This window comes from Leucoraja erinacea, chromosome 7 (genome assembly GCF_028641065.1).
Source record: "Leucoraja erinacea ecotype New England chromosome 7, Leri_hhj_1, whole genome shotgun sequence".
In the NCBI taxonomy this organism is placed as follows: domain Eukaryota; kingdom Metazoa; phylum Chordata; class Chondrichthyes; order Rajiformes; family Rajidae; genus Leucoraja; species Leucoraja erinaceus.
The window spans coordinates 77724784-77744644 of NC_073383.1; the positions used below are offsets into that span (position 1 = coordinate 77724784).

Sequence of the window (19861 nt, forward strand, 5' to 3'; positions counted from 1 at the left end):
AGGTGAGGGGAGTGGAGGTGAGAGGAGAGGAGGTGAGTGGAGTGGAGGTGAGAAGAGGTGAGAGGAGAAGAGGTGAGTGGAGCGGAGGTGAGTGGAGTGGAGGTGAGTGGAGTGGAGGTGAGAGGAGTGGAGGAGAGAGGAGTGGAGGTGAGTGGAGTGGAGGTGAGAGGAGGTGAGAGGAGTGGAGGTGAGTGGAGTGGAGGTGAGTGGAGTGGAGGTGAGTGGAGGTGAGTGGAGTGGAGGTGAGTGGAGTGGAGGTGAGTGGAGGTGAGTGGAGTGGAGGTGAGTGGAGTGGAGGTGAGAGGATGTGAGAGGAGTGGAGGTGAGTGGAGTGGAGGTGAGGTGAGGTGGAGGAGTGGAGGTGAGTGGAGGTGAGGTGAGGTGAGGAGTGGAGGTGAGTGGAGGTGAGGTGGAGTGAGAGGAGTGGAGGTGAGAGGAGTGGAGGTGAGAGGAGTGGAGGTGAGAGGAGTGGAGGTGAGAGGTGAGGGAGAGCAGTGGAGGTGAGAGGAGTGGAGGTGAGAGGAGTGGAGGTGGAGTGGAGGTGAGAGGAGTGAGTGGAGTGGAGGTGAGAGAGTGGAGGGAGGTGAGTGGAGGTGAGGTGAGTGGAGGTGAGAGGAGTGGAGGTGAGAGCAGTGGAGGTGAGGAGTGGAGGTGAGAGGAGTGGAGGTGAGGTGAGAGGAGTGGAGGTGAGAGGAGTGGAGGTGAGGTGAGTGGAGGTGAGGAGTGGAGGTGAGAGGAGTGGAGGTGAGTGGAGTGGAGGTGAGTGGAGGTGAGAGGAGGTGGAGTGTGAGGGAGAGGAGAGTGGAGGTGAGTGGAGTGGAGGTGAGAGGTGAGGGAGAGGAGTGAGGTGAGAGGAGTGGAGGTGAGAGGAGTGGAGGTGAGAGTGGAGTGGAGGTGAGAGGAGTGGAGGTGAGAGGAGTGGAGGTGAGAGGAGTGGAGGTGAGTGGAGGTGAGTGGAGTGGAGGTGAGAGTGGAGGTGAGTGGAGTGGAGGTGAGAGGAGTGGAGGTGAGCGGAGTGGAGTGGAGGAGTGGAGGTGGAGGTGTGGAGGTGAGGTGAGAGGAGTGGAGGTGGAGTGGAGTGGAGAGGAGAGGAGGTGAGAGGAGTGGAGGAGAGGAGTGGAGGTGAGTGGAGTGGAGGTGAGTGGAGTGGAGGTGAGTGGAGTGGAGAGGAGTGGAGGTGAGAGGAGTGGAGGTGAGTGGAGGTGAGTGGAGTGGAGGTGAGTGGAGTGGAGGTGAGTGGAGTGGAGGTGAGAGGAGTGGAGGGTGAGTGGAGTGGGTGAGGGGTGGGAGAGAGAGTGGAGGTGAGGTGAGTGGAGGTGAGTGGGAGTGGAGGTGAGTGGAGTGGAGGTGAGGTGAGGGAGTGGAGGTGAGTGGAGTGGAGGTGAGTGGAGTGGAGGTGAGAGGAGTGGAGGTGAGTGGAGTGGAGCTGAGAGGAGGTGAGAGGAGTGGAGGAGAGGAGTGAGGGAGAGAGGTGAGAGTGGAGGTGAGAGGAGTGGAGTGAGTGGAGTGGAGGAGTGAGAGGAGGTGAGAGGAGTGGAGGAGAGGAGTGGAGGTGAGTGGAGTGGAGGTGAGAGGAGTGGAGGTGAGTGGAGTGGAGCTGAGAGGAGGTGAGAGGAGTGGAGGAGAGGAGTGGAGGTGAGAGGAGTGGAGGTGAGAGGAGTGGAGAGGAGTGGTGAGGAGTGGAGGTGGGGAGTGGGAGGTGAGAGGGAGTGGAGGTGAGAGTGGAGGTGAGAGGAGTGGAGGTGAGTGGAGTGGAGGTGAGAGGAGTGGAGGTGAGAGGAGTGGAGGTGAGTGGAGGTGATAGGCGTGGAGGTGAGGGGAGAATGAGGTGGTGGCAGGGTGAGGGAGAGGGAGTGAGGAGAATGAGGGATTATGGAGAGTGGAGAGCGAGTTGATAGTGGGGAAAAGGGAATGAGGTGGTGAGGGGGAGGGAGGGAGAGAGGTGGTGGGAGACAAGGGGGGGGTGGAGTGGAGAGAGAGGAAGGAATGAGGGGGGGAATTGGGAGTGAAGGTTGGAGAGGAGAATGAGGGAAGAGATGGTAGTGGTGGTGAATGAGAGGGAGGGGGAAGAGGAATGAGAGGGTGTGGGAAAATGGGAGAGGGGAAGAGGGGAGGGTTAGTGGTGAAGGGGCGAGAGAAGTGAGGGAAGGGGAGGGGGGAGGGGAATGAGGAATGAGGGGAGAGGTGATGTGGTGAATGAGAGGGGAAAGGAGGGGGGAGGGGAAGAAAAGGGAATCAGCAGATGTGGGGGAAAGGGAAGAGGGAGAGAAGGCGAGGGGATAGTGGAGAAGGGGAGAGAGCAATGGGGAGAGAAGGAGGGTGGATGAGGGTAGTAGAGGATTGGAGGTGAGGGAAGGGGAAGGGAGTTGAGAGATGGGGTGAGGAGGGGAGGGGAGGTGGTGAGGGGGAGAATGGAGCAGATGGGAGAGAGTAGAGGGGAGGGTGAGTGTTGGGGTACGGGAGTTCGTGAGGGGGGAGGGAAGAGGGGTGGTGAGAGGAGCCACAAGGGGCGATAGGGTGAAATGATGAGGGACATGTGGGGTGAATTGGGGCAAGGTGGGTGGGGGCATTGGGGCAAGGGGATTGAGCAATGAAATGGGTGCTTTTGGCATTTGATAGGTGGATTAGGGCAATGGGGCAGCATTGGGGCAAAGGGATTGAGCAATGGAACTGGGCATTTGGGCATTGGTAGTAGATGGGAGAAATGGGTGGGGTGCAGAGATTAGGCAAATGAATAGGGCATTAGTGGGTGGATCGGGGCAATTGAACAACAAGAACAGGGGTATTTGGGCACTGCAGGTGGATTCAAGAATGGGGTGATAGGTGGAGGTGATTGGAAAATGTATTGGGCCAATGAGACAGGAATGGGAATAGGGCAAGACTATTGTTGCCATAAAATTGGGGGATTTGTGCCTTTGACATGAAGATAAGATGATGGGAGATAGTAGAACGGGGCCACAGTAAGGGATTGGGGCAATGAGACAGTCAGGGAGCAAGGCAACCCCAGTAGGGTAGGTGGGAATGGGGTATGAGGCAAGAGTCAAGGGAACTAGAGCTAGAGAGGAAGGGGCTAAGGAGTGATTACAACCACATTGCATGGGGACATGGGTTAATACAATCTGGGGACTCGGGGCAAGGGAAATAGTGATTTGGGAAATAGAATGAAGGCAAATGGTTTGCGAGAAGGAATTGGGGCATAGGTGATGAGGAAGAGAGATTGCGTAACAGGTCAGAAATTGGGGCATAGGGATTGGGATAGGGATTTTGGGATGGAGATTGGGGATTGGTGCATGGACATTGGAACATGGGCATCAGAGGGTGATGATTGGGGTAAAGCGTTTGTATGAAGCCAATTGGCACAGGCTTGGCGATCATTTCGCTGAACACCTCCGCTCAATGTGTTGTAACCTACCTGATCTCCCGGTGGCCCAGCACTTCAACTACCCCTCCCATTCCCAATCTGACCTTTCCGGCCTGGGCCTCCTTCATTGTAGAAAGAGACCCAGCGTAAATTGGAGGAACAGCACCTCATATTTCACTTGGGTAGTTTGCACCCCAGTGGTATGAACATTGACTTCTCTAACTTGAGATAGCCCTTGCTTTCTCTCTCCATCCCCTTCCCCTTCCCAGTTCTCCCACTGGTCTTACATTCTATCATTGTCCAGCCCCCTTCCCTGACATCAATCTGAAGAAGGGTCTTGACCCGAAACGTCGCCCATTCCTTCCGTCCTGAACAATGAAGTCAGTTTGATTCTGTTAAAATTGATGAGACAAAATGCATTGGTGTACAGTGACTAAAAAAACAAAAGTAGACTAGATGTTGTTAGACGCAAAAAGCTAGATGTGATCTCTTGACATCATATAACAGCAATGTTGTTGTTGACAAATGGTACCAAACATTCTTTTACAACAGTCCTTAACGGAAGGCAAATAGTGAAGTCTTTGGAAATCATAAATCCAACACATCATGTTGTTCCCTCGCCTGCAACACCCACCTTGTCTTCTGTCAAATTGTTTGTAAACCATTTTCCCAAAGTGCTACTTTCTGAAAATAACTGAGTTAATTTGCATTCAAATAAATCAATTGTAACTGCGTCTCCCGTTCCCCTTGGGAGCCCGTGCAGTGGACTGATCCCTCACCATGAAATATTGGTCTTGATCTCCCTGCAAATAAATGGTGTGTTAATGATACACATCGTTATTAATGTGCAAATCAACCGGTGGGTTCATGGATGAAAGAGGGTGCACTCTTGGTTACACATCTGCAGAATTTACTGGTCATTTTACGCCAATCCGCCGATTTCCTTTACAAAATTAGCACCCTGCCCTTATCCTCCCTAGTATTTTAAATGGTCGCTGGATTTGCACAATGATTGTTCATTATACTCAGTCTATTTGGTAATTAATAGTATACATGCTATTTGTTTAATGTTACGTTAATTGCTAGAGCTTTGCCACTCAACATCACTGCCCAAGAATGGGAACAATGTTTTGTTTAGTTTCAAATAGATGATTGCAGTTGGAGCTTTTAGAGACGACCAGTTTAAATTGTTTCTATTTTTGTTATTTTTCCCCTTCACTTTCCCGTTCTTTCTCATTCCATTAATCCGTTCTCTTATTTCTCTTCCTGTCTTTGATATCATTCCATCTCCATCATTCCTACGACCTCACCTTTACCATGGATGTGCTTCTGTATACTTCCGCCTCATCAGGAAGGCCTTAAGGGCTCCCATTTCTTTCTCGAACATGAATCTAACCAGCTCCCCTCAACTAACAGTCTCCTCTGCCTGGCAAATCCTGCGTTTAGTTTAGTTTAGAGCTAGAGTGTAAACAGGCCTTTTGGCCCACCGGGCCCGCGCCGACCAGCGATCCCCGCACATTAACATTATCCTACACACACGAGGGACAATTTTTACATTTACCAAGCCCATTAACCTACAAACCTGTACCTATTTGGAGTGCGGGAGGAACCGCAGATCTCGGAGAAAACCCACGCAGGTCACGGGGAGAACGTACAAACTCCGTACAGACAGCACCCATAGTTAGGATCAAACCCGGGTCTCTGGCGCAGCATTCGCTGCAAAGCAGCAACTCTGTCTCTTTTCTCTTAATTTCTCTTTTGAATTCCTGACACTTCAAAGGTGCACTTGCATGACCCCTCGCTGCGCCTGCCTTTCTGTTGGCTACGTGGAGCAGTCTTCCTTCCAAGCCAACTCTAGCACCACTCCCCAACTCTTTCTTGTCTCGTTTTCACACCTACCCTTCCATATCTCTGTGACTCCCTCACCACTGTCTCTCAGTTTGAAGAGGGGTCTCAACCTAAAACATCACCCATTCCTTCTATCCCAGAGATGCTGCATGTCTCTCTGAGTTCTTCCAACATTTTGTGTCTATCTTCGGTGTAAACCAGCATCTGCAGTTCTATCTCAAACATTGATGACTGCATTGGTGCTGCATTCTGCACCCATGGACCCATCAACTTCAACCTACACTTCCCTCAAATTCACTTGGACCTTTACCAACTCCTCTCTCCCCTTTCTTGATCTCTATAACTCCATCTCAGTCCACATGAAGAGTCCTGATCCATCCCCCACTGCACATGTTGCTCATCCCGCTGAGCTTTACCAGCAGTTTGCTTGTTTCTCCATAGTCCCGGTTTCTATCCTTAAATCCCATGATTTTTTCCAGATTGTGGTGGGTGCCTGGAACACGCTTCATGGGATGGTGGTGGAAGCAGGCACGGCAGTAACGTCTAAGAGGCTTTTAGATGAGTAGATAGATATTCAGGGAATGGAGGGAAGTAGACCATGTGCAGGCTGATGAGATTAGTTACCATGGCATCATGTGTAGGAAGGAACTGCACATGCTGGTCTAAACCGAAGATAGACACAAAAAACTGGAGTAACTCCGTGGGACAGGCAGTATCTCTGGAAAGAAGGAATGGGTGACGTCACCCGTTCGTTCTCTCCAGAGATAATAGACAATAGGTGCAGGAGTAGGCCATTCGGCCCTTTGAGCCAGCACAGCCATTCAATGTGATCATGGCTGATCATCCCCAATCAGTACCTTGTCCCTGCCTTCTCCCCATATCGCCTGACTCCGCTATCTTTAAGAGCCCTATCTTGAAAGTATCCAGAGAATCGGCCTCCACCGCCCTCTGAGGCAGAGAATTCCTCAGACTCACAACTCTCTGGGTGAAAAAGTGTTTCCTCGTCTCCGTTCTAAATGGCTTACCCCTTAGTCTTAAACTGTGGCCCCTGGTTCTGGACTTCCCCCAACATCGGGAACATGTTTCCTGCCTCTAGCGTGTCCAAACCCTTAATAATCTTATATGTTTCAATACTGCCTGTCCTGTCACGCTGAGTTACTTCAGCTTTTTGTGTCTACCTTGGCATCATATTGGATATGGGCATTATGGGCTGAAGGGACTGTTCCTGCGCTGGACTGTTGTGTGTTCTAAGTTGAGAAGGCAGATTGTTAGTCCTAATGTTGACCAAAATGTTCTTTTGAACTTGACACATCATTATCATCTTTCTAGAAACAAGGTACTGTTGTGGACAGTTTACCAAAAAAAAGACTCTATTCCTTGAAGCGTAGGGGGGTGAGGGGTGATTTTGAGAGGAATAGATCGGGTAGACGCACAGTCTCATGCCCAGAGTACGTGAATCTAGGACCAGAGGGCTTAGTTTTAAGGTGAAGGGAAAAAGATTTAATAGGAATCTGAGGGGTATCTTTTTACACAAATGGTGGTGGGTGTATGGAACAAACTGCCAGAAGAGGTAGTTGAGGCAGGGACTATCCCAATTTTAAAGAAAGTTAGGTAGACCCAAAATGCTGGAGTAACTCAGCGGGATCGGCAGCATCTCTGGAGAGAAGGAATGCGTGACGTTTTGGGTTGAGATCCTTCGTCAGACTGTTCTGATGCATGTTGGGCTATAAGAAAGACTTCATCTACTTTTATTCCAGACTGATGTCATGGGAATGGGTGGGACCGAGATAGAATGTAGACAGATAATGCCCCTGTCCCACTTAGGAAACCTGAACAGAAACCTCTGGAGACTTTGCGCCCCACCCAAGGTTTCCGTGCGGTTCCCAGAGGTTGCAGGTGGTTGCTGGAGGTTGCAGGTAGTGGAAGCAGGTAGGGAGATTGACAAAATCCTTTGGGAACCTCCAGGAACCGCACGGAAACCTTGGGTGGGGTGCAAAGTCTCCAGAGGTTTCCGTTCAGGTTTCCTATTAGTGGGACAGGGGTATAAGACTAGTGCGAGAACAGGGAAGGTGGAGGGGAAGGAGAGAGAGGGAAAGCAAGGGCTATTTGAAGTTAGAGAAGTCAATGTTCAAACCGCTGGGGTGTAAACTACCCAAGCAAAGTATGAGGCGCTGTTCCTCCAATTTGCGCTGGGCCTCACTCTGATAATGCATGAGGCCCAGGACAGGAAGGTCGGATTGGGAACGGGAGGGGGAGTGCTGAGCAACCATGAGATCAGGTAGGTTGAGGCGGACTGAGCGCAGGTGTTCAGCAAAACGATCGCCGAGCCTGCGCTTGGTCTCGCCGATGTACAGAAGTTGACACCTGGAACAGTGGATACAGTAGATGAGGTTGGACGAGGTGCAAGTGAACCCCTGCCTCACTTGAAAAGACTGTTGGGGTCCTTGGATGGAGTCGAGTGGGGAGGTAAAGGGGCAGGTGTTGCATCTCCTGCGGTTGCAGGAGGTTAAAGAAAGTTAAAGAAAGTTAGACAGGTTGCATGGATAGGACAGGTTTGGAGGGATATGGGCCAAATATCCCAATTTTGTCCACAGGAATGGGGCTGATGCAGGTTAATGGTCCTGGTGTAATGTTCAACCATTGCCTTACTGAAATGTAGGAGAGTGGATGATCAGCTCCAGCATCTTTTTTGTCTCTTTGTATCCAAAATATTTTGCAGGTCCCAACAACCTCCTGGCAACCAGTAATTTACATTAGGCGACTTTTACGTAGGCGACTATGCGGGGCAGTTGCCGGGGGGTCGCCTTCATGGCCGTGAGGGGATCCTGCATCCTGGGAACTAGTCGCGGCCTCATTATGGTCGCCGCAAATTTTTCAACATGTTGAAACATTAACGGCGACCAGAATGAAGCCGCCATGGAGAGTAGCGAGAATTCTCGTGCCGTAGGTGGGCCGCTTGGAGGTCCTAGTGGGTTGCCAGGGGGTCGAAGGTTCTCGTAGGTTGTAGCCGGTGCTGACTGGTGAATTTCATTGGCTCATTGGGAAAAAAAAACGTAAGCAGTATTTTTCAGAAAGGATAACTGAGCGGAAATGTCAATGTTCGCTGACTTCGCTGGGGTTGTCTCCAACTCGTCTCCCCCCCCCCCCCCAAGGGACAAAGTACCTTTCCTGTAGGCGCTTCACCATTCAGCGCCAACCTTTTGTTCATCGTGGTGTGTGTCTGTATCACATTGGCTTTGCACCGTGTGAATTTCACTCAGACAGCGCTCCCCCCGCTTGCCCTGTCCCCCGCCCCCGCCTGCATCACTGACTGGTGAAGGAAGCCATTTGTGTGTGTGTTCCACTCTGACCCTTTGCCGGATTTTCAGTGACTGCCGGCAGTCGCCTGAAAAATCTCCTAAGTGGGACAGGCCCATAAGAAAAAAGTGAACCAAAGCTTGGTGACTTTAAGTCAGTGTGGTTCCATGCTGATGTTTTGCTCTCAATCCATTAGCTCAACCTCCCTCCACAGAGGCATGGTGGCATGGCTGGTGGAGCTGCTGCCTCACAAAGTGCCAGAGACCCAGTTTCAACACCCTGACCCCAGGTGCTGTCTGTGTGGAGTTGGCACGTTCTCCCTGTGATCCTCTGCATGCTGCGGTTTCCTCCCACGTCCCAGAGGAGTGTGGGTTTGTTGGTTAATTGGCCTCGACAAATTGCCTCTAGTGTATAGCGAGTGGATGAGAAAGTTGATAATATAGAACTAATGTGAATGGGTGATCAATGAGCAGCATGGACTCGGTGGGCTGAAGGGCCTTTATCCATGCTATATCTGAGTGCACAGAATCTTTCACTGATTGCACAGAACCTTCACCCAGAATTGGGGAGATAAGAACCAGAGGACATAGGTTGAAGGTGAAGGAAGGAACTGCTGATGTTGGTTTCTGCCAAAGATAGACACAAATTGCTGGAGTTAAGGGCCTGTCCCACTTACGCGACTTTTTCAGCGACTTGCCGGCACCCGTCATAGTCGCAGCAGGTCTCTGAAAATGTTCAACATGTTGAAAATCCAGCGGCAACCAGAACAAGGTACGACTCTTTGGCCGACTACTCATGACCATACTACTCATGACCATACATGACCATACAATGCATTTCGCTTCACCCCTGAATCTTCACCCCGAGACATGTCTCCTCAGTCGCCCAAAGAGTCGTAGCTTCTTTCTGGTCGCCTCTGACATATGACGGGTGCCGGCAGTCGCCGAAAAATGTGCGCAAGTGGGACAGGCCCATAACTCATCAGGTCAGGCAGCATCTCCAGAGAAAAGGAGTAGGTGACGTTTTGGGTCAGAACCCTTCCTCAGACTGCAAGTAGAGAGTGGTGAACTGGAGGTAGGAATAGGCCAGAAGAAAGAGGGGTGGCAACAGATTAACCAGATTGCGTCTTCGAGCCCAGAGCTGAGCGGCCAGGATAAGTCTGAGTCCACCAGTGCCGTATCTCTCTCGAGGCAATGGTGAAGCCTGCGATCGCCCCGCCTCACCTCCTCCTTCGAAACCAGGACTGAGCTGCAAGTCTGAGATCGCCAGCGATCGCCATGCAGGAGTCCTGACGGCAAGAGGCAGAGACCCCATGTAGTCCTGGGCTCCCACACCACTGTAAATAAAATATCACGTGAGTTCACCCAACTGCGAGTGTCGGTGTGGTCACTACCAAACCCGGCGTCATCCCAGATGCCTCAAGGTATATGGGTAAAAACGTGGAGTAGGGGGACCTCGTTGAAACTTACCGAATAGTGAAAGGCCTGGAATTGAGTGGATGTAGAGAGGATGTTTCCATTAGTGGAAGAGTCTAGCACTACAGTTTGGTCTCCTAATCTGAGGAAAGACATTATTGCCATAGAGGGAGTACAGAGAAGGTTCACCAGACTGATTCCTGGGATGTCAGGACTTTCATATGAAGAAAGACTGGAAAGACGCGGCTTGTACTCGCTATAATTTAGAAGATTGAGGGGGGATCTTATAGAAACTTACAAAATTCTTAAGGGGTTGGACAGGCTAGATGCAGGAAGATTGTTCCCGATGTTGGGGAAGTCCAGAACAAGGGGGTCACAGTTTAAGGATAAGGGGGAAATCTTTTAGGACCGAGATGAGGAAAACATTTTTCACACAGAGAGTAGTGAATCTGTGGAATTCTCTGCCACAGAAGGTAGTTGAGGCCATTGGCTATATTTAAGAGGGAGTTAGATGTGGCCCTTGTGGCTAAGGGGATCAGGGGGTATGGAGAGAACGCAGGTACAGGATACTGAGTTGGATGATCAGCCATGATCATATTGAATGGCGGTGCAGGCTCAAAGGGCCCAATGGACTACTCCTGCACCTATTTTCTATGTTTCTACCTTTCCATTAGACGGCACAGTCTGAGAATCAAAGGACATAACTTTAGAAACGAGACGAGAAGGAATTTCTTTAGTCAGATTGTGGTGAATCTGTGGAATTCAATGCCACAGACAGCTCTGGATGCCAAGTCATTGGGTATTTTTAACGCGGAGATTGACAGATTCTTGATTAGTAAGGGTGTCAAGGGTTATGGGGAGAATGTAGGAGAATAGGGTTGAGAGGGAGAGATAGATTAGCCATGATTGAACGGCAGAGTACACTCGATGAGCCGAATGGCCTACTTCTGCTCCTATGACCAATTAACATGAGAACACATAGGCAAGTGGGGACTGGTGCAGATGGAGCATTTTGGTCAGCATGGGCAAATGGCCTGTCAAAGCGTTGTATCATCATCCTATCTCTAAACACCACCATTGTCAGACCTGCTATGGTTTGTGCATCGTTTGCTGCACAGCTCCAAATTGTTTCTCTTGCTCTGGGCACCATCCAAGCTTGGAAGGACTAATCTTGCTGGATTTGCAGTTTCGGCATAAAGTGCTGGAAATCTCACATGTTCCTTTATGCCTCAGAGACTTGATGGCAGAATCCCTTAAATGGTCGACTCTTGCACCCTTGTGATGTCATTATTTTGTGCACAAATATTCCAGTAAATACTCAGTGAAGTTGTCATAAACCTTTCGCTTATAACAGAACTCTAAATGCCAAGTTAACTCGCCAACAATATTTATATCTGCTATTTAATCAATGGGAGAAAGTCATTAGCATAATATGAGCAGATTGCAATGTTTTAACCTAATCAGAATTATTGGTTTTGCATTTACCATATGTAGCAATTCCACTTAAGTAAATGGGGAATAAGGGAAGAGTTGTGAGATTGTAATAAATTCTGCTCCTGATGTTCAGTACTATATTATTCCATCAGTCTGATAATAGGAAAGTGCCTTACTTGCCGAGTAATTTAAAGGACAACATCATCTCGATTATAATTGCAGCTAACTGAAAGGTCACAATATTGTAGTTATTTTTTTTTCTGCTTGTTTGCTTCTGATTGTTGTGTTTTCTGGTGCCGTGCTTTCTTTGTTCTCTGGCCTGTGACTGGAAATCTGTAACCACCCCCCCCCCCCCCCCCCCCCCCACCTCCCCCCCCCCCCCCACCCCCCCCCCCCCCCCCCCCCCACCTCCCCCAACCCCAGAGAGAATATTTTTAGTTATAGTTTTTTATAATGTAAGTTTTAGTGATTCAGCATGGAAATAAGCGCTTTGGCCAGCCAAGTCGGTGCCAACCATCGATCACCTGTCCACACTAGTTCTATGTTGGACCACTTTCGCATCCGACACACGAGGAACAATGTACAGACGCCAACTAACCTACAAAACTGCAGGAATTTGGGATGTGGAAGGAAACCGGAGCACCCAGAGAAAACCCACGCGGCCACAGGGACAGACTCCGGGATCTGCGGTTAGGATCGAACACGGGGACTCTGGCGCTGTTATGCAGCAGCTCTACTACTGAGCCCCTGTGCCACTCCATATGATTGAGATACAGTGTAATTCTCTGCCACAGAAGGTAGTTGAGGCCAGTTCATTGGCTATATTTATGAGGGAGTTATATGTGGCCCTTGTGGCTAAAGGGATCAGGGGGTATAGAGAGAAGGCAGGTACAGGATACTGAGTTGGATGATCAGCCATGATCATATTGAATGGCGGTGCAGGCTCGAAGGGCCGAATGGCCTACTCCTGCACCTATTTTCTATGTTTCTATCCCTGTACACTAGCATTTGGAACAATTTACAATTTTTACAGAAGCCAATTGACCTACAAACATGCATGTCTTCGGAGTGTGGAACGAATCCAGAGCACCCGGAGGACACCCACGTGGTCACAGGGAGACCGTACGTCCAAACTCCATACAGGCAGCACCCATAGTCAGGATCAAACCCAGGTGTCTGGCGTTGTAAGGCAGCAACTCTGCTGCTGCGCCACCGTGTCACTCATCTATAGAGAAAAGGAATAGGTGACGTTTCGGAGTCTTTTATCTATCTTTTATCTAACTAACATCTACAGTTAGGGATTCCAGAAACAGTTGTGTAACAAAAATAGAACCAAGTTATTCAGAGATGACCCAAGCTGCTGAAGCCAAGGTGAAATGAAAATGTGAAAACTGAGATTGATATATTGTAGGTAGACACAAAATGTTGGAGAAACTCAGCGGGTGAGGCAGCATCTGTGGAAAGAAGGAATTGGCAACGTTTCGGGTCGAGAAGAAGGGTCTCGACTCAAAACGTCGCCAATTCCTTCTCTCCATAGTTGCTGCCTCACCCACTGAGTTTCTCCAGCATTTTGTGTCTACCGTCGATTTTGCCAGCATCTGCAGTTCTTTCTTAAACAAGATATATTTTAGTTGAGGAAAGAATCAAAGGATGACAACATCAAGAGGCAGTGGGTTGGAGGTAATGTAGTGATGGTGATCTGGTGCTCGCTGCCTGAAATAGTGGTAGAGCCAAAAACAATCATCATATTGAAAAGAAATCTGGGAACAAATGGTTGGGTAGGATTGGACTGAAGAGCTGAAATGGATATGATGGATCAAGCAGACTCCTTTTCTGCCATTAATTATTCTTATCTAACTAATGATACATCGACCTAAGGAAAAGTCCCAAAATGTTGGCTACCCAGTCCCTCCACGGATATCCTGCTGAATTACTCAAGCACTGACCTTTGCTCAAGGCAACTGAAATGTCCTGTTATTTAGACTTTAGAGATACAGCGAAGATACAGGCCTTTCGGCCCACCGAATCCGCGCTGACCAGTGATCACACTATCCTACACACTAGGGACAAATATTACCGAAGCCAATTAAGCTACAAACCTGCGCATCTTTGGAAGGTGGGAGGAAACCAGATCACACGGAAGAAACCCACGTGGTCACAGGGAGAACGTATAAACTCCGTACAGACACCACCAGTTGTTCGGACTGGGTCGCTGGTGCTTTAAGGTGGCAACTCTACCGCTGTGCCACTCCACAATGCTGTCACCACCAAGACTGTGGCCCTGAACCCCCATCTACCTCAGTCTGAAGAAGGGTTTCGGCCCGAAACATTGCCTATTTCCTTCGCTCCATAGATGCTGCCTCACCCGCTGAGTTTCTCCAGCATTTTTGTCGACCTCATAGCAGACCTTTGAGCTATCTTTCATACTTTATCTTGCACTGAACGCTATTCCCTTTATCCTGTATCTGTACACTGTGGACGGCTTGATTGTAATCATATACAATCTTACCCCTGACTGGATAGCACGTACCAAAATGGGTGTCAGGGGTTAATGGGAGAAGGCAGGAGAATGGGGTTGAGAGGGAAAGATAGATCAGCCGTGATTGAATGGCGGAGTAGACTTCATGGGCTGAATGGCATAATTCTGCTCCTGGAACCTATGAAATGAACGTTTCACTGTACCTCGGTACTCGTGGCAATCATAAACTAAAGTAAATTAAACTAAGATCCCGGCATCTGTAGTTCCTTGTGTCTCGAAATAATACGAGTTAATGGAGCTGCAGGTCTGATGGGTCTGAGTGGTGTCGCCTATGTACTATCAAGATTGGAAATCAGTAAAAGTCACCTCATGTCAGCAGTTTGACTCTCTGACGATAATGGCAAAAGATTTTTAGAACAGCCAAATTCATAATCAAAAGTAGAGGCTCGTGGTGAGGGGGTGGCCATTTATCATCTTAGGAAAGCTATATTCAACTACGCAGTACACATTATTACACAGAGTGGCTTGCGATGCCAGCAGAAACTATTGCTTGGATTTATATGGTGCTTTAATGTGAGAAAACATACCAAGACACTTAACAAAATCGACATGAGGAGAGGCATTCTCTTGCATCAAGTTATTTTGATTTGAAATGCATTGCCTCCAGATAGTGGAAGCAGATTTAATGATTTTCAAAAACAATATGCAGGCGGGCAGCTGGTAGTGCTGTAGCCACACTGTGCCAGAGACCCGGGTTCGATCCAGACTTTGGGATGCTGTCTGTGTGGTGTTTGTGCGGTTATCCTGTGAACACGTGGGTTTTCTTAAGCTCATAAGTTCTGGAAGCAGAATTAGGCCATTTGGCCCATCATGTCTATTCCACCATTCAATCATGGCTGATCTATCTCTCCATTATCCTGCCTTCGCCCCATAACCTGCCATAACCCCCGACATCCTTATGCCCCACATGAGAGGAAGAGCACATCATTTCCACACTTCACTCTGTTATATGCTGTTCAGATTCAGATTCAGATTCAGATTCAATTTAATTGTCATTGTCAGTGTACAGTACAGAGACAACAAAATGCATTTAGCATCTCCCTGGAAGAGCGACATAGCAAACGATTTGAATAAATAATAATAAGTGAAATGTCCTGTTATTTAGACTTTAGAGATACAGCGAAGATACAGGGGGGGGGGGGGGGGGTGGGAGGGGGGGGGGGGGGGTGGGTGGTGATTGGCAGTCACTGAGGTTCATGTTTATGGTTAGCCTTTGCTGCATTATGTGTCTGCAATTATGTGGTGGGTTTAGAGAGAGTGTACAGGAGGTTTAGCAGAATGCTACTTGGATGAGAGGATATTATCTATAAGGAGAGGTTGGACAATCATGGATTGTTATCAAGTCAAGTCAAGTCAAGTTTATTTGCCACATACACATACTAGATGTGCAGTGAAATGAAAAGTGGAACATTTGTGGTTAAGGAGAGACCTGATAGAAGTATATAAAATTATGAGAGGCTTAGATAGGGTAGACAGATAACCTTTTTCTGGATGAATATATGTAAACTGTGGAATTCTCTGCCTTGGAAGGCAGTGGAGGCCGGTTCTCCGGATACTTTCAAGTGAGAGCTAGATAGGGCTCTTAAAGATAGCTGTGCCATGGGGATGTGGGGAGAAGGCAGGAACGGGGTACTGATTGGGGATGATCAGCCATAAACACATTGAATGGCGGTGCTGGCTCGAAGGGCCAAATGGCCAACTACTGCACCTATAGACTATTGTCTATTGTCTATTGACTCGGACTAGGAAATGCATTGGTGCAAAATATAGAACTGCAGCCTCACTCCACCAGAGACCCAGGTTCGATCTTGACCTGGAATTTGCATGTTCTTCCTGTGACCACGTGGGTTTCCTCCTGGTGCTCTGGTTTTCCTCCCACACTCCAAAGACGTACGAATTTACAGGTTAATTGGCATCTGTTTAAAACAAATGCTCCTGATATGTGGGGAGTGAATTACAAAGAGGGATAACATACAGCCAGTGAGATGGTCGGTGTGGACATGGTGGGCTGAAGGGTCTGCTTCCAAGCTGTATCTCGAAAGTAAACAAAACTAGCTGAAGGATACTCAAATGTTGTCACTACCATGATATAGCATTGAATTCAATGAAAACGTGAAGAAGCAATTGGCAGATATGTGAATTGATATTTCCCATTTCACCCTTGTACAACATACGTGATTAGACAATAGCCAATAGACAATAGGTGCAGGAATAGGCCATTCGGCCCTTCGAGCCAGCACCACCATTCAATGTGATCATGGCTGAACATCCCCAATTAGTACCCTGTTCCTGCCTTCTCCCCATATCCCCTGACTCCGCTATCTTTAAGAGCCCTATCTAGCTCTCTCTTGAAAGTATCCAGAGAACCGGCCTACACCGCCCTCTGAGGCAGAGAATTCCATAGACTCACAATTTTCTCGTCTCCGTTCTAAATGGTATACCCACTATTCTAAAACCCTGGCCCCTGGTTCTGGACAGCCCCAACATCGGGAACATGTTTCATGCCTCTAGGTGTCCAAATGCTTAATAATCTTATATGTTTCAATATGTCTCATCCTTCTAAACTCCAGAGTATACAAGCCCAGCCGCTCCATTTTCTCAGCATATGACAGTCCCGCCATCCCGGGAATTAACCTTGTAAACCTACGCTGCACTCCCTCAATAGCAAGAATGTCCTTCCTCAAATTAGTACCTTCTCAAAATTCTTTCAACCTGTACTTGCGGCTCCACTCTAAAGGGCCTGTCCCACGAGCATGCGACTGCATGCGACAAGCGCAATGTAACGTGGTCGCTTGAGCCATACGGCCTCGCGGGGCCGGTCTCACTTCGATCGCCGGAGCCTTATGCAACTGTGCGGAGCTGGACCCGACATCGCGCGGGGCTCCGAATAACTGACGCTGTTCAAAAATTCCACGTGGCAACGGCCTGCCGGCCCACAGCCGCATTGAGGCTGTACGCACTGCCTCGACGGGCGTGTGCAGCGCCTTGATGGCGTATGCCTAGCGCGAACTTCCCGCGGACTTAGCTTGAACTCCATGTCAACTCGTACGGGATCACTCGACCTCCGCGCGGCCCCCGCTTCTGGTTTGGTCGCGCTGGCCGCATGCAGTCGCATGCTGGTGGGACAGGCCCTGTACGGGGATCACTTCACCTCCGCGCAGCCCCCACTTCCGGTTTGGTCGTGCTCGCCGCATGCAGTCGCATGCTCGTGGGACAGGCCCTTTATCGCTTCTAGTTTAACGTATCGTTTGAACCAGTTCGTATTTCACCCTCAGGGCCCCTCAATAATTCACTCTCTCTGCCCCCGAATAATTCTGATAAATTCCTTTACATTCCACTCACATATGCCTTCTGCATCATTTGTCAAAAAACAGCACAGAAATTGCTCATCTCGGGAGCTGATGGAGATTGCATTGAAGTGATACAATACAACTCCTGACTTGGAGTCTCACTCATTTAATACCTCACCTTAAATACGCTCACCTTTTTGATTGTCTTCCTTTTTATCTTGACAGAATTTAACCATGTTGACCTCCACGTATTCCTTGAAATCTGCCCCTTTTCAAGAGTTGGCCAGAAAAACATTTATTAAAGTAAGTTATTTATTTAATATTATTCTGTAGATAGTATATGTGTAGGAAAGAACTGCAGATGCTGGTTTAAATCGAAGGGGGACACAACATGCTGGAGTAACTCAGCGGGCCAGGCAGCATCTGTATTATTCTGTAAATAATTGATTAGTTGTATGTAAGTAAGTAAAAAATATATATATACCTGTATATGTGTTGATACTGGGACTGAAAGGTCACACCATCATGACGAATTAAACGTTGCCTCTACGATTCTAGAGGCTAGTTAAATGTAGTGTTGGTGTTTTTTAATACTAGTTTTAAATGTGTATATGTGGGGGGGCAGGGGGGGGAGGGGGAAACCGTTAAAAATCTCTTCCCTGTTCGGGAGACCCGACCTTTTCCCTGTCGGTCTCCGTTGTCGTTGGGGCCTAGCACCGTGGAGCGGCCTCCAACCTGAACGACCCGGGGGCTCGGGAGACTGCGGAGCTGCGGACTACTCACAATCGTGGGGCTGGCCGGCATCGGAGCGTGGGGAGCGGTGGTGACTCGCTGCTGCGACTCGACTCCTGGGGCTCGGAGGCTCCAGCAACGCAGCCACAGGTCCGGTGAACATCGGGAGCTCGCGGGTCCGGGGGGAGAGAGAGACCGCTTCCCGGAGCTCCCGCAACGCGACTTCTCCAGCCCGTGTCGCGGGGTTGGAACGACCCGGAGCGGGGTCGAACATCGCCCAGCGCGGCTTCATGGCCGTGGGACATTCCAGCGCCTGCCGGGGGCTCCAACTTTGTGACATTTAGACCGGGAGCGGGGCCGTAAATCGCCCGGCACGGCCTAAAATGGCCGTGGGACTTATCATCGCCCACCTGGGGCTTGGATATCGGGAGAGACATGGAGAACAGGGGAGAGAAAAGACTTTGCCTTCCATCATGGATGGATGTTTGTGTGAATTAAATTGTGTGTATGTCTAGGAAATTGTCTTTGTTTGTATGGCTGTGGAAACAGAATTTCGTTTGAGCCTCACTGGGGCTCAAATGACAATAAAATTGTATTGTAAAATTGTATTGTATTGTATTCTACAACTCTAAGAATTAAACAGGCTGGAGCTATCGTGAGAATGTGGAACTCACTGCCCACAGGTGGTTCAGTCAAATATCTAAGTCCATGTTTTGGGCAGCACAGTGGTGAAGCTGCTGCCTCGCAGCATCGAAGACCCGGGTTTGATCCTCACCTTAAGTTCTGACTGTGCGGAGTTTTCACATTCTCCCTGTGTCTGAAGAAGGGTCTCGACCGGAAACGTCACCTATTCCTTCGCTCCGTAGATGCTGCCTTACCCGCTGAGGGTTTCTCCAGCATTTTTGTGAAGGGTCTCGACCCGAAAAACGTCACCTATTCCTTCGCTCCATAGATGCTGTCTCACCCGCTGAGTTTCTCCGGCATTTTTGTCTACCTCCCCGTGACAACGTTGGTTTCCTCATGTGGGTTTCCTCCCACAATCCCAACGACGGGTTTGTAGGTTCTGTAAATTGCCCCATAGTGTGTAGGGAATGGATGAGAATGTGAGATAACATAGAATTAGTGAACGGGTGATCAATGGTTGGCATGGATTCGGTGGGCCGAAGGGCCTGTTCCCGTGCAATGATTTAATGAAACTGGATAAGAATACGAAAGAGAAGAATGTGATGATAAGTAAGGAAGGAGAAGGCTTGTGCAGACCATAAACTGTAATGCAGGTCAATTGGACCAGATGGCCTCTTTCTGTGTCAAAATTCAGTGTAACATACATAAACAAAGAGACTGTAGTTCTTGGACATCGGAAGGAAGTGTATTAGAAGGATCCGCGGATGCTGGTTTAATCCGAAGATAGACACAGAAAGCTGGAGTGACTCAGCGGGACAGGCAACATCCCTGGAGAGAAGGAATGAGTGACGTTTCGGGTCAAGACCCTTCCTTCAGAAGTGTATCCTGTGCAGTATTCCTTAGTCAATGTGAGATGATGGAAATCTATCATTGGAAATCACTATGCATCCATTCTATGGCATCAATGGGCAGGTAGGTGAATGGATGAAGGGTCTCGACCCGAAACGTCACCTATTTCCATCGCTCCATAGATGCTGCCTCACCCGCTGTTTCTCCAGCATTTTTGTCTACCTTCGATTTTTCACGCATCTGCAGTTCCTTCTTAAATCTTAATTCCCAGGTGGGCTGTTTCCATTTTTCACTCGTTAACTACCATTTTACGAATGTGTGTAGGAAAGAACTGCAGATACCGGTGTAAACCGAAGATAGACACAAATTGCTGGAGTCACTCAGCGGGACAGGCAGCATCTCAGGAGAAAAGGAACAGGTGACGTTTAGAGTCGAGATCCCTCTTCAGACTGAGTTCCAGGCTCAGCTCCAG

At 49.0% G+C, this 19861-nt stretch overlaps 1 protein-coding gene across 1 annotated transcript in view; it reads left to right on the forward strand.

Annotated features, from left to right (window-relative positions):
- The first annotated feature begins 17303 nt into the window (after positions 1–17303).
- The window catches only part of cfap65 (cilia and flagella associated protein 65), a 218878-nt gene continuing 216320 nt past the window's right edge, over positions 17304–19861 (forward strand). The window contains exon 1 of the mRNA XM_055638826.1: positions 17304–17487. Within this exon, the coding sequence (XP_055494801.1) occupies positions 17419–17487 (69 nt within the window). The 5' untranslated portion in view covers positions 17304–17418. The remainder of the gene's footprint in view (positions 17488–19861) is intronic.